Source organism: Cucurbita pepo, chromosome 17 (genome assembly GCF_057944985.1).
Source record: "Cucurbita pepo subsp. pepo isolate OVF chromosome 17, ASM5794498v1, whole genome shotgun sequence".
Taxonomy (NCBI): domain Eukaryota; kingdom Viridiplantae; phylum Streptophyta; class Magnoliopsida; order Cucurbitales; family Cucurbitaceae; genus Cucurbita; species Cucurbita pepo.
Genome location: NC_141814.1, coordinates 995,941 through 1,009,491, shown reverse-complemented (window position 1 = coordinate 1,009,491; position 13,551 = coordinate 995,941). Strand labels below are relative to the sequence as shown.

At 35.5% G+C, this 13,551-nt stretch overlaps 3 protein-coding genes across 9 annotated transcripts; 2 read left to right on the top strand and 1 right to left on the bottom strand.

Moving 5' to 3' along the window:
* Positions 1-397: 397 nt before the first annotated feature.
* On the top strand, positions 398-4,692 carry LOC111778651 (putative prolyl 4-hydroxylase 4). 3 transcript variants are annotated; one of them, XR_015413264.1, is made up of 9 exons: positions 398-673; positions 918-975; positions 1,062-1,166; positions 1,750-1,807; positions 2,348-2,523; positions 3,615-3,684; positions 3,779-4,082; positions 4,318-4,380; positions 4,507-4,692. XR_015413264.1 is itself a non-coding variant. In XM_023658588.2 (8 exons), the coding sequence occupies exons 1-7, from the start codon at positions 534-536 to the stop codon at positions 4,072-4,074; spliced, it is 903 nt and encodes a 300-aa protein (XP_023514356.1). In that variant the 5' UTR covers positions 398-533; the 3' UTR covers positions 4,075-4,082; positions 4,318-4,692. The 3 variants fall into 3 exon arrangements, 2 of the variants coding, with proteins under 2 accessions (XP_023514356.1, XP_023514355.1); XM_023658588.2 differs by having other exon boundaries at positions 4,318-4,692; XM_023658587.2 differs by lacking the exons at positions 4,318-4,380; positions 4,507-4,692 and having other exon boundaries at positions 3,779-4,269.
* LOC111778653 (uncharacterized) lies at positions 4,542-11,932 on the bottom strand. 4 transcript variants are annotated; one of them, XM_023658596.2, is made up of 3 exons: positions 11,634-11,931; positions 11,412-11,542; positions 4,542-4,906 (listed from the first exon to the last, which is right to left on the bottom strand). In XM_023658596.2, exons 1-3 carry the CDS (start codon positions 11,779-11,781, stop codon positions 4,892-4,894), a joined length of 294 nt encoding a protein of 97 aa, XP_023514364.1. In that variant the 5' UTR covers positions 11,782-11,931; the 3' UTR covers positions 4,542-4,891. The 4 variants fall into 4 exon arrangements, with proteins under 4 accessions (XP_023514364.1, XP_086975115.1, XP_023514360.1 ...); XM_087118989.1 differs by having other exon boundaries at positions 4,542-4,900; XM_023658592.2 differs by lacking the exon at positions 4,542-4,906 and adding an exon at positions 6,247-6,330 and having other exon boundaries at positions 11,634-11,932.
* Positions 6,764-8,914, top strand: LOC111778652 (histidine-containing phosphotransfer protein 1). Of its 2 annotated transcripts, none has more exons than XM_023658590.2 (7): positions 6,764-7,009; positions 7,161-7,231; positions 7,348-7,478; positions 7,585-7,653; positions 8,018-8,089; positions 8,412-8,484; positions 8,561-8,914. In XM_023658590.2, coding segments are annotated over exons 1-7 (477 nt in total). In that variant the 5' UTR covers positions 6,764-7,008; the 3' UTR covers positions 8,621-8,914. The 2 variants fall into 2 exon arrangements, with proteins under 2 accessions (XP_023514358.1, XP_023514359.1); XM_023658591.2 differs by having other exon boundaries at positions 6,771-7,052.
* Positions 11,933-13,551: the final 1,619 nt, after the last annotated feature.

Here is a 13,551-nt window from a genome sequence, read left to right as displayed (position 1 = left end):
ACTTGTTAGGGTAAAACGAGTGAAGGACATGAAGGTTTAGCATAAGAATCACCTCTATCGGAAATGATACGTTGAAAGAGAGAAAAAAAAACGTCTTTCTAATACATTGCAAATAAACGAAGCTTCTCTTTAATTTGTTCGGTGGTTTCGAGTAAGGGTATTTTTGTAATTTAATTTTCTATATTGTTGAAATGAAATTGTTAGTAAATATTTTCTATAATTTTAGTTCCACATGAACTATAAATCTCTCCATTTACTTTGAGGTTTTGAAATTAGGTTTCCCTAAGCCCTACAAATCATTTATAATTTGTACGTAACGTGACGTAAGATTTAATTTATTAAAAAAAAAAAAAAAAAAAAAAAACTGCAAATTTAAAGAGCGGGCAGTTGGCTTTACTATTTAGCTGTTCGACGTTGACTGGTGTGAGAGGAAGCTCTGAGAAATCCTGGATTTGGAAACCTCGAACAAATTTTCTTCCATAGTTCTCTCTCTCTCTCTCTCACTCTCTTTCTATTTTGATCCAAGCGAAATTATGTCCAGATTTCGCTCTCTGTTATTCATCTTCTTGATTTCGATTGCATCGGTTGTTCGAGAATCCATTTGTTCGCCTGCTCGTTCGGCGAGCACCACCGTAGATCCTAGTAAAGTGAAGCAGATTTCATGGAAACCAAGGTTTTTAGCAGAATCGATTTCAAATGCATGTCTCTTTTTTATTTTTATTTTTTTGTTCTATTGTGTTTGTTTGCTGAGAAAGTTGTGGAACTGGAAAGTATTTAACTCTTGATTGTTTTAGCTTCGAAGTTTTGGTCGTCTAGGTTGAGTTCAGTGACCTTTAACTTAGTGCTGATAGTAAATTAGTAATTAAGTTATCTTCTATTTTCCAAATTTTGATTAGATGATTTCACTGATGTTGCAGAGCTTTTGTATATGAAGGTTTTCTCACGGACCTAGAATGCGACCACCTGATTTCTATTGTAAGTTAAGATTAGTGACATTCATCATTGAGTTTGATATGGAATACATACCGTCAATGTGAATCTCTGTTTTTCTTCTGCGATAGGCGAGATCCGAGCTAAAGAGATCTGAGGTTGCTGATAATGAGTCAGGAAAGAGCAAGCTCAGTACTGTTCGAACGAGCTCAGGAATGTTCATTCCTAAGAGCAAGGTTGGTTTTGATCTCCCTACAAAATAATCTTCCAGTTTTTCTGGATATTTTCTCGACTGTCTCTTTTGGTTTTTGTTTTTGATCGGAAACAAACATCCGTTACTACTCGTCATTGAAGCTATTTATTGAATTAAACTAAATGGAAGAAACTTCGCTGTTACGATACTGAAATAGATTGCCTTCTCAAAGAGGTTAAACAATCACATTACGATAGGAACGTTCCTGATAGCATGGATGCACTAATAAACATTGCCTCTTGTGTTTAAGCTTTAGATGTTAGTTTTTGATCCAGGAGGTCCTAAAACAAAATTAGGGAGAAAACAATTTTGCAGAATCAATAACTTAAAACTTCCTTCACTCTTATCTTGTTAAATCAGGACTAGTCTCAAAAGATTGAGCCGTTATGTTACAATTGATCTAATATCTTGTCTGGACCAGTGGGCTTTGTGCTCTTCCCACTTGTGTCTTAAAAGTAATTTATGGTATGGCAATGAATACTTCCTTTGGTTCTATTAAGTATCAGTTGAGATCTCTTATTACCCCATGTTTGTATTGCGCATTTACATTTTTATTTGATATTCAGGATGCTATTGTTTCTGGCATAGAGGATAAAATTGCTGCGTGGACTTTTCTTCCAAAAGGTATACGATTTCTTTACTATCAAATCGCATAATTCACCATTGATATGTTATGTTATATGTGAGATCTCACATCGATTGGGGAGGAGAACGAAACATTTTTTATAAGGGTGTGGAAACCTTTCCCTAACAAACGCGTTTTAAAACCGTGAGGCAGACAGCAATACGTTAGGGCTAAAACATACAATATTTGCTAGTGGTAGCTTAGGCTGTTTCAAATGGTATTAGAGCCAGACGTCATGTGGTGTACCAGCGAGGGCGCTGGCCCCCAAGGGGGTTGAATTGTGAGATCCTACATTGGTTAGAGAGGAGAGCGAAGCATTCCTTATAAGGGTGTGGAAACCTCTTCCTAGTAGATGTGTTTTAAAACCGTGAGGCTGACGGCAATATGTACGGGCCAAAGCGGACAATATCTGCTAGTAGTGGACTTAAGTAACATTCATGATGTCTTTATACCATGGGGCAGCCAAGGAGAGTATATGTATTGGATGGATGTCATGCCCAATATTGCTGCTAAATGTGTGGTGTATTTTTCACTTTCAGAAAATGGGGAAGACATTCAGGTATTGAGATATGAGCATGGGCAGAGATATGAATCACACTATGATTACTTTGTTGACAAGGTGAATATTGCCTGGGGAGGACATCGTTTGGCTACTGTCCTCATGTATCTCTCTGATGTGACCAAAGGCGGTGAAACAGTTTTCCCCATGGCAGAGGTTAGTTCGAGTGTTGATTCAGAAACTACTTTACTAGCTAGAACTACTCTGTTATACTCCTTTATGTTCACTTTATTTAGGGAAAGATTATTGAGTCTCTTAATTTAAATAAGCTGGGCAGAAAATGATGATATGTGTGAGATCTCACGTCGGTTGGGGAGGAGAACGAAGCATTCTTTATAAGGGTGTGGAAACCTCCCCCTAGCAGACGCGTTTTAAAAACCTTGCGGGAAAGCAAAAAAAAACAATATCTGCTAGCGGTGGGCTTCTGTTACAAATAGTATCCGAGCCAGACACAGGCAATGTGCTAGCGAAGAGGCTGAGTCCAGAAGGGGGTGGACATGAGGCGGTGTGCCAGCAAGGACGTTGGGCTCCAAAGGGGAGTGGATTTGGGGGGTTCCACATCGATTGGAGAAGGGAACGAGTGCTAGCGAGGATGCTGGACCCTGAAGGAGGGTGGATTGTGAGATCCCACATTAGTTGTGGAAGAGAACGAAACATTCTTTATAACCTTCCCCTCTAGCAGGGTAATAAATATTTTTTTTTCTACTTTACTAGCTAGAACTACTCTGATACTCCTCATGTTCAATTGGAAGATCACCTCTTCTTATATCTCAGTACTCTCTATATAATAAACCTTACCACTCAGCTTTCTGATGAAATGGCCCACTCTCTAACTAGGGTTTTTCTGGGAAGACTCAGTGTTGGATAATCCAGAGAACTTTACCATAATTTTCTAGACCTATATATTGTTCAGGAAGACGATATCAAATCCCGTTACCCCATTCAAAACTCTTTCCATGATTCTGTTTCTCAATCAAAATGTCTATGAATTGAAACATATTCATTGTGGATGCAATAGAATCCACCTTAGAGGGGCATTAATTGTTGTAGAAAATTTCAATTGCTAAGAACTGAAATTTTCGATTTTCGATTTTTGAAGTCAAACAAAACTATTGGTGAATTGGACTACACATTAAAACATCTTGGATTACTGAAACTTTTCATCAACTTTCAATAAAACTCAATAATTTGTATTAAAGTCGCATATGAATTTGTTTAACCTTGTTATATATAACCTCTGTGAGCAGAAATCTCCCCACAGGAGGGCTTCTGAAACAGACGAGGATCTCTCAGACTGTGCAAGGAAAGGAATCGCAGGTGAATTGTTACTTCTTCAGTACTTATCAAACTATAAAACTTGCATGAAATCGATTTGCTTTATCTCATTTTATTCCCATTTGGAACGGTGTAGTGAAACCAAAGAAAGGCGATGCCCTTCTCTTCTTTAGCCTTGAACCAAATGCCATCCCGGACACCAAAAGTCTACATGGAGGTTGCCCTGTTCTTGAAGGAGAAAAATGGTCAGCAACAAAGTGGATTCACGTAGATTCTTTCAGCAAAAACTTAGCAAACGTTGGGAACTGTACTGATCTAAATGAAAGCTGTGAGAGATGGGCTGCCTTAGGAGAATGCACCAAAAACCCAGAGTACATGGTCGGATCTCCAGAGCTTCCTGGCTACTGTAGGAGGAGTTGCAGGACCTGTTGATCTCAACAGTATGTTCTTTCCACTCATAAATTTCCATACCTTTAGACGATAAAAATTCATGTCTTTGGTGAATATTAATCGTAGTATTTTAAAATTATTGGGTTAGTTTGAAATTTTCTTTCCTTTTGAGTGGCACTTGAGGTATTGTTTCTTCTAAAAGGAAATATATGATGACTTGGATAAAGTTGTCACTCAGTCATGAATTCTTAACCTTTTATTTTTTGGTGTCGTTTGGCACGTCAGTCATTGTGGAATGAAAAGCACTTATTGCAGTCTGAAGCACGGAAGCATAAAGCAGTAGCCTTGGTAATTATAACCCTTTCTTTTTTTCCTTTCGTTTTTCAATTGATAAGACTACCTTTATTATGTTCATTTTTCTTATAGGAGTATTGTAGCTTTAAAAGCTATAGTTTATCTCTATCTACATTATAGGAAACAGTAATTTGGCTGATGTAGCAACGAAATAGTTAGGGAGGGACTTTTTGAAGTGATTAAGGAGCCTAACTTCTCGCTCGGAATATTTTTTTACGAGTTTGAAAACATAATTTTCAACCTTTCTAGACATTGAAAATGAATCGTTTCATCGTCTTATGAGATCATCTATATCCAATCGATCAATCTCTCTAGAATTTAGAAAACTGCTATACTTTTTTTATTTTCGTTATATGTTCGGAAAACTACATTTAGCCATCCCCCCAGCTCGATAGGTGGTAGTTGGCTTGTTGCTGCTGGTTGACCTCATCTCTTGGCATCATATTTTGCTCTGTAAATATGGTTGTGTGATGAGTTCAAAAAATTCGAGGAACCCAGCAGGACTTCAAGCCATCTGAAACTGAAAGACACAAAGGAAGGAAAGAGGTCAAAATCTAATCATCATCCTCTCACTCTCACTCAGTTTTTGACAAATTCTTCATTTAATATATTAATGAGAAAAGCTAGCTTTGATGTCCCACATTGGTTGGAGAGTGAACAAACCACCATTTATAAGGATGTAAAAACCTTCCTCTAGCGCATTTTAAAGCCTTGAGGGGAAACCTGAAAGGGAAAGTCCAAAGAGAACTATATGCTGGCGGTGGATCTGGACCGTTACACTAGCCGTTTTTGGTCATTTATTAGAAGGAAAGATTCCATAAGCTACATGGTGATAATAGGTAAAAGTGCGAATATGCAAATGTTGGACATATCAATAATAAAACAAGCTGCAAGATAATGAACAACAAGATGCTTCACTCAACAGGCATCTCTAAAGTGGCCATGGAGATTCCTTTCTCCCATCACCCAATAACACTATGGTATGAACTGCTAATTCTTATTTTTTTATTTTTCATTTTTATAATTATTTTTTCCCATCTAATAAGCTAAAAGTACTTGAAAGCTATTTGGTCAACCCGCTAATTATTTAATCTTTATGTGGGAGTGATGCCTTAGGAACAAATTGCAGGTACTTTAATAATATGGGGTAAGATTTGGTGGTATGGTATTACAATGCCATTACTTTTTTAAAAATAAATTTTTATTTTTCTAATATAGAAAATAGAACCTTCCATTATTATTTTTTTATTAAAAAAATCTATAAAAATGTAAACATTTTTCGTTCTTTAAAATAGATGTTATTTTTCAATTTTAAATTCAAATTTTCAAATAAAATACTAACATAACCTATGTGATAATATCTTATCATTCTTTTTTTTTGTCTTTTTATATATAGGTTATTTTGAAGTTTTAAATTATATAAAGCAATAAATGGAAATTTAAGATTTAAAAATGAAATCAACATAAGATAATAGTTTCAAAGAAAGAATTTGATACCACTGTTTTATTACTAAATCAGAGTTTTGACGGAATGACATCTATATAATTGATGGATATTTTTTTAAAATTAAAATGTTTTTATTTATTGTATATCAAACAATTGGGTTAAATTCACGACCACACTGCAGTTTTATCTCTTTGAAAGCTTAATAGAATATATTCGTTTTTACTATCAACAATGAGAATATGGTTCCAACCCATCATTACGAGAATTCTGTTTTTTCTTTTCTTTTCTAATAAAATAATAATTAAAAAATAAAAGTATATATAGTGGAGATTGAAAAAATGATAAGGATTCCCTATCCACGTTGTTAGTGACTCTCGAAGAAATAAATGGGCGATGAACAAAATGCTAAGGCATACCATTGTCTTCTTTTACCTCATAAAGCAAAAAGGGGTTTTGGTCCAATTTTCTGTCCCTTCTTGGTTTTTAATCAAACCCATCTAAAACAAATCAAATAACCTTAGCTTAAGATACTGATTTCACTGAAAGAGAGCTGTAATAATATTATGTAAAATATAGAATCTGAATATTTTGAGAGGACGAGATTATTCATTTGAATTTCAAGATTTCAATCTAATTCTAGTCCTTCAACTTTTATTAGACTGGGACGCTTAATCTCTACTGTTCTAAAGTGTTCAAAATATTATACAAAATCATTTGCTATCCATCACACAAAGTTAAGGTTTGAAATAAGAAATAATTAGGAGTACAAGGACCATGGGCTAAAGTAGAATATGGTAATAGTGCGTGCAAGGACAATAGATGACAAGAACCATGAAGTCTTATTTCAGATAACATCAAGCGTATAACTTAAAACGATTAACCACAACCAATAGTTTCTCAAGAAAAAGAAAAAAAAAGACCAGTCAAAAGGAATATTATAATAAACCAGAACAGAGAAAACAATGTTGAGCTCAAGGACTCCTTTCAGAGTTGAGGCTCATAAATGAATAAATGACACAAAGGCCGAGAGAGAGAGAGAGAGAGAGAGAGAGAGAGAGAGAGAGGAAATTGGGGAGGTTGGGGACACAAATAATCAGCAGCAGCACAGAAATCCAGAGAAGACGGAAAGTTGGGTTGGTCTGCTAGTTTAAGTGCAACCAATAATAATACCTAAAAGTAAAGGGAAAAGCTTTGCATTATTACTCAAAATTTTTGAAAGGTTTTTTCTGGCATTCAAAACCCTTTGTCTGAAGCAATTTTTCCTCAAAAATCTGCAATTTTGGGTTGCAGTTTTGATAACGGAGTTTTATTTGTTTCTTGCGTGTAGTGCAAGCAAGCATGGAGGTGGGATTGATGCAGAGGCAATGGGTTGAGTACACAAAGTCGCTATTCATGGAGGTATGAACAAAAAACAAAAACTAAGATCAAATCTTTAATGGGGTTTGTTTTCTTGCTTTGTAGTTTCAGTTTCTTGATTTATTTATTGTTTGGTTTCTGGTGTTTGGAGAGAGTAGGGTTTCTTGGACAGTCAGTTTATAGAGCTGCAGAAACTGCAAGATGAGGGCAACCCAGATTTCATTGTTGAAGTGGTCTCTCTTTTCTTTGAGGATTCTGAAAGGCTTCTCAATGATCTAACAAGAGCTTTGTGAGGCTTCTCAAAGCTTTTTTCTTTTTCTTTTTCTATCTATGGGTTTCTTTGATCTTTGTTTTGATATGAGTTTTCCTTTTTCTCTGAACCTTTTTTTTTACAGAGAAGAGCCTGATGTGGACTTTCAAAAGGTTGATGGCCATGTTCACCAGCTTAAAGGAAGCAGTTCTAGGTAGGCACCAAATTTCTAATACCTGTTTTCCCCTCATATCCTAGTGTTCATGAAGGTTTATATGCTTTTGGGAGCAATTTCGAAAACTAGTTTTATGGGTTTGTTTATAAAAGTTTTGATATTTGAGGGAAACTGTTACTTAATCATGTTTATGCTTAATTTTTTGCCTAAAAAGAAGGCTAGTTTGCATAATAGCTCCCAAACAGCCAGTTTTCCCCCTAATTTATTAAGCATAGAGTGAATGCTTGGGATTTTCGAACTCTAAAAGAGAATTAAATAGAGTATTCTCTCTAGAAAAAACTCATCAATTTGAGCACTGAAAACTAAACTGAATGAAGGATTTTGTGACTTTTGTGGTTAACAGCATAGGTGCACAGAGAGTTAAAAATGTCTGTATTACCCTCCGCAGCTTCTGTGAGGAACAGAACATTGAAGGGTGAGTGAGCTCTTATCTTTTGAAGGCTAAAGCTGGGTTGTTATGATGCTTAGATTCAAGTACGGTTTTTGTTCTTGAATTTTATCTATTTTTCCTTTCAGTCCCAAACTTTTTGAGGTCTCAATTTTTTTTACCATGAAATACTTCACTATTATTGAACCTTTTCTTTATCGTCTTTTAGCCCGAGTTATCAAAAAAGGGTATTTACGTATTATTATTAAAAAAAAGTCAGAAGTTTTTCCTATTAAAGCTCCTACAACATATGAGCAATATTGGATGAAATTAGCTTATAAACACAAGGAAATTTTTGGGTTCGGAGCAGGTGCCTGAGATATCTGCAACAACTAAAGCAAGAGACCTGCCTGGTGAAAAACAAGTTTGAGAATCTATTCAGGGTCAGTACATGAGACTGCTGTTTTAAAAACTAGCAGATCCTTCTTAATTTCTAAGGGTTTTATATGTTAATTGCAGATGGAGCAACAAATTGTGGCTGCTGGTGGGTCAATCCCTACAACAGAATTGCTATTCTAAGTCTGCTGATATTCACAAAAGGCTAGAGAATACTTCTGGAGTACTTGTTATTAGAGTTGATGGGAATGTTGTTTTTTCGTTTTCTCGGAGGTCCTTGTGAAATTACTGTTCTTCTATTTGATGAGACCTGTGTGGAAGTTTATTGCAGAGGAAGTATTTTCTAAACCATGCCACTTTTCTGGGTGATGTCAATGTTATAAAATGGTTGTATTTAAAGATTCCAATGGAGTTCCACATTGTGAACTAGACCTGTCTTGGCATGTGCTTATAAATATTTGAGGACTCCTCTTTTCATGTTGGTTTTAAAGGTAAGAAAAAGCTCTACCAATTGTGTCTGAGTGCAGCTATTCCGCATGGATTACACGTTCGGGAGAGGGCTTTTACGGCTAGTTTTAAGGGAGGGTTGTACCATAATTTTCAACTACATTATCCCAATATAGAACATAAATACTAGATATGAGACTATAATTTGAAACATGAAAGAAAGAAAGGATGCATTTTGCTGCCCCTCCTTGAAGAAAAATTTCGATAATTTATCCGGAAGAAGGATCTTTCTTATGGAAGAGTGTGACATGCCTCTCAACAGGGAGGGTGAAATTCTTGGACGGGTGAAAATTTCAATGGATATTTGTAAAGAATTGTCATACGGCAACTCGGTGTCAGAAATACTTGATGGATATATAGCATTCATGAATTATGATCTTAAATAGCTCATACCGAGGATTTCAAAGAAATATTTCTTGCACACTTTTTTAAACGGTTCTTTTTCCCCCTACCACTTGTCCTATTCTAACATAGAAATCATAAAAACTTGAGTTAAACGAAACATAATGGTATACCCAGATACATACAATCATCAGAAGTTGGCAATAAGTTTTCTAAGATGAAATAACAGAAGTCCTGCCACTGAAATCTCCACATTTTATCTCCACACATGCACAACAAGAAAATTAATATAAGATATAGACATGAAACAAATTTTCTCACGCAAAGTTTAAAAAAAAAAAAAAGGGTAAAGCCTTGAGACGAGAATCCACCACTTTGTGATGGAAGAAGCAAGAGCTTTCACAAGGATGGAAAAGTCTTCATTGAAGGTGATGTTTGAAGTAGCAGATTATAACATAAATCAAGACTACTATTCCATATTCATTTTAATTTTGTTCTCCCCAGCAATATTGAACAGATACTTTGTTCCAAGCTGTCATAACATAAGGAACTATGTAGTTGACAACAATTCATGATGTATCTTATCCCATTTAAGCTTATTTTGTGTTAATATTTAGAAAGATGAACTGCAGGAACTGCTAATGGTTTAGAGTCTCCTCTGGTTTTTTCGATGTAGTGTTGTAGGGACGGAGACAATTATGTGTATGATATTTTTATGTTTAATACAAAGGTTGAATTTGGAAATCTATCGTATTCTAGTGGCAGTCCATATTTTTCAGCTGGCATGGAGATTTGTAAGATTCGGCTTTCTTAGAGGGGAACAACAGAATGCAAAGATTTTGAGCTGTTCAACTCAACCAATTCAGACTCCAGAGAGCTAAGGATGGTCAAAATGCTTCTATTTCCTCTAGAAGCCAAGATATTATATCTAGTTCACTCATTCAAAATCCTAATTCTGAAATTTACCAGTCTCCCTTTATCATAGCTACAGGGTTGATTAACTACAAGGATCATATAATGCGTCAAGTCTTGGATCAGAGGTTTCCTTGTACCTTGATTGGAGAAAAGTGTCTAGACTTAGTACAATGAATTTCAATGTGAAACTTCCTAGAAAACACTGTGTTACTTCAAACTTTGAAGTTTGTAACACGACTATCGTATCAATTTGCTCAAATATTCTGCAGCAATCCTTCCTTCTCTCCCTTCTCATGTTTACAAGGACGAGATGAGGTAGGTATACACGTTACGTTCAAAGACTTGGGACAGAGGTAACCACTTATTTCATATTAAAGGAATTACCACAAAATAAATAACAGGAAAAAATAAATTACTTGCACAAGGGCAATAACTTAATGCAAGTGAGATTTGTCATGTTTGCTGCACTTGAGCTTGTGAGTAGCAGCAATGAAACGTGATTACAAGACAGTAGGGCGGAATGGCTTTCTTTCTATGGTCAACTACAGTGCCACAAAGTCTTCTGTTCTATCTAGACAGTTCCAAAGATATATGTCATTTTCTAAAATTTGCTTATTGAAGCCTACTCCATTATACTTCAACTAGTCGAGTTTGTTTGGAATTGCTTTATCAGCACTAAATGTCCAACTAGCAAGTCATAGTAACAAAAACTATCACAAGCTACCACTGCCATCTTCAGTTCTTGTCATCTTATGTACGCATTTCCACCTCTACCATATTTTTAGTCTTAAATTATAAATACTTGTTCACAATATCAGCCAAGGTCGCTCATGTAAGATACATATCTGGATCTGTTCGGAGGGAAGGCTAAGATTAAAAACTAGTTATATCTTCTTCCTCTTTTTTGTCTGTGTAAGAATAAGTCTTTACGAAGTATTGGTTCACCAAGTCTCAGGTACAAATATCACTATACACAATATCCGAGTGACTAACAATGCATAGTGGCAACACTGAAGGCTGAACGCTGAAGCATTGCGGTTTCTTAACTAAACTAATTCAATAGTTGCTACTTCAGTCATTATATCACTTTATTACGACAAAACAAAAACAAAACAAAACCAGATCCGTTGATTTATCTTTACTAATGCATATGAAACCATTCAATTCTCAGGACTAATCACAATTCAAATAACTGAGATTTTCACGAAACCTGATGAAGCAGCCTCCGAGCAGCAACCGATCCAGCCTTCTTTCCATCAGCTCCATCATGGACGCCCGAGTCCGACTCGTCGTGGTACCATCCCACCGATTTCTGAGCTTCAAGAACGATTTGAGAGAAACCTGAAATGCAGGTCCAACACAAAGAATTGAAACTCCATTTCAAATCACCGGCGAGCATAAACATACAAATTTAACATCAAATTAAACACACCTTCTTTGACGGTCTGTTTGTTCCGGCGAATGTCATGGACAGTGGCGGAAATCTTCCAGTACAGAGGACGACCGACATAGAAAATGACGAGGAGGAGGACTACCACCATGACAACGCGAAACGTAATCCTAGCTGCCGACGACGCCATTGCTTCCGGTGGCTTTGTCTTGCAGAGAGAAACAGAGAGAAAGATAGAGAGAGAGAGAGCGAGAAAAACTGTGATCTATCAGAGCATAGAGATTCCCGCTATGCAGTTGAAATGGTTCGATCAGGCAAAAAGAAGAGTTGTTCAGCGGGTTCTCACAAAGGGTATATATATATCGGAAAAAATATCTGTTTCTATTTTTCCATTTAATGATTTTTTTTTTTTTTTTTTTTTTTTTTTTTTTTTTTTGTCTTATGCCATTTGTCGATTAAAATTAGGCAAATATTTAGTTATTGTAAAGGAATTGACTTTGCCACTTTGGCAATGTATACGTAGGATTGAAAATATAACAACCCGACAATTTGTAAAAAAACAGGATTTTTATAATTTAAAAATAGTATACTATTTTCTTTGTCTTATGCTAGTTTTATTTTTTTAATTTTAAAAAACTTAGAATATATTTATATGATATATTTGTAAGTTCTAAAAATTAATTCATTTATTAATACAAAACTAAATAAATTTTTAATTTTATATTTAATAGAACTGAATTTTAAAAAATGTCTATTCGTTTAAATTAAATAGACACCAAACCAACTTGAACTATATATATTTTTTATATTATTCAAAATATTGTAGGGCAAAAGCTAAAATTCAGCCTAATGTATGATATGTTAGTGGATTCGAGAACAATATAATTTTACATTGAATTTTGGATTTGATTTCATTTTAAAAACAATAATTTTGAGTCGATAGAACTGATGGTAAAATACTCATAAGAGGGTAAGAAAGTAGGCTTTAGACTAAGATTATAAGTATGGTGTGGTCTATGGTATTCATAGGATTAATGAAACTATAATTTTAGATAAACAATGAGAACGAGGTAAGATAGAGTTAGGGATACACCTTATTCGACTCCTCTTAGTCCCGATTCATTCTTTGATTGATGCAACTCCAATGTTTTTTTCATCCCTATTCCCAGTGAGAAAAATCAACTCCGACCATGTATACTAGGTACTAATCTTTACGAAATGAACCAAATAAGTCAGAAGCCGTTAGCCTAATATCTCCTACATCGTTGCGAACTCACCTATCGTAACTTGAAAATAATTTCTTTTACTCAAGTCGTTAACCAAATATCTAGTCTCTATATGATATTTAAAGTCAGCATCTATAAAAATTTGGCTACCAAAACTTCAGCAATGGCGAGCACCGTGACTGAGCAACAAGCCATGGCCCTGCATTATAAGAGAGTTTAGGCCATGGCCCTGCATTATAAGAGAGTTTAGGGATGATGTCGAGAACGAGACGAAACGACGAGTTTCCTAATGATGATGGATTGAGAGCTTGCTTTGAGAAAGAAGGAAAGACATCAAAATTTGCTATTCTTTCCCTCACATATAAGTTTGAATTTCAAAGTGAAAGATGAAAGAGATATTTACCATTATATAAGCGGCTTATGCCCTGAAGACAAGCATAAGAAATGGTTCCAGCTTTGCTCGACGAGGGGCCTGCATTTCATACCACAAGAATTAATGATTACTTTGAGAAGCAAGAGAAAAGGAGTATATAAGCTAAGACTTCAAAACTATACTAGTAATGCAAAGGTTTCGCTTGATAGAAACCGAACCGATCCCGTTGATGCCTCCAAATTGTTGCATTACCATCGGTCCGACACCGATCTAATAACTATCATCAGAGCTATGCTTAGAAAAGAAACTCAAGAAGAAGAAAGTTTTACAATAGCAGGACAAACAAGTCCAGGAGTCTGGC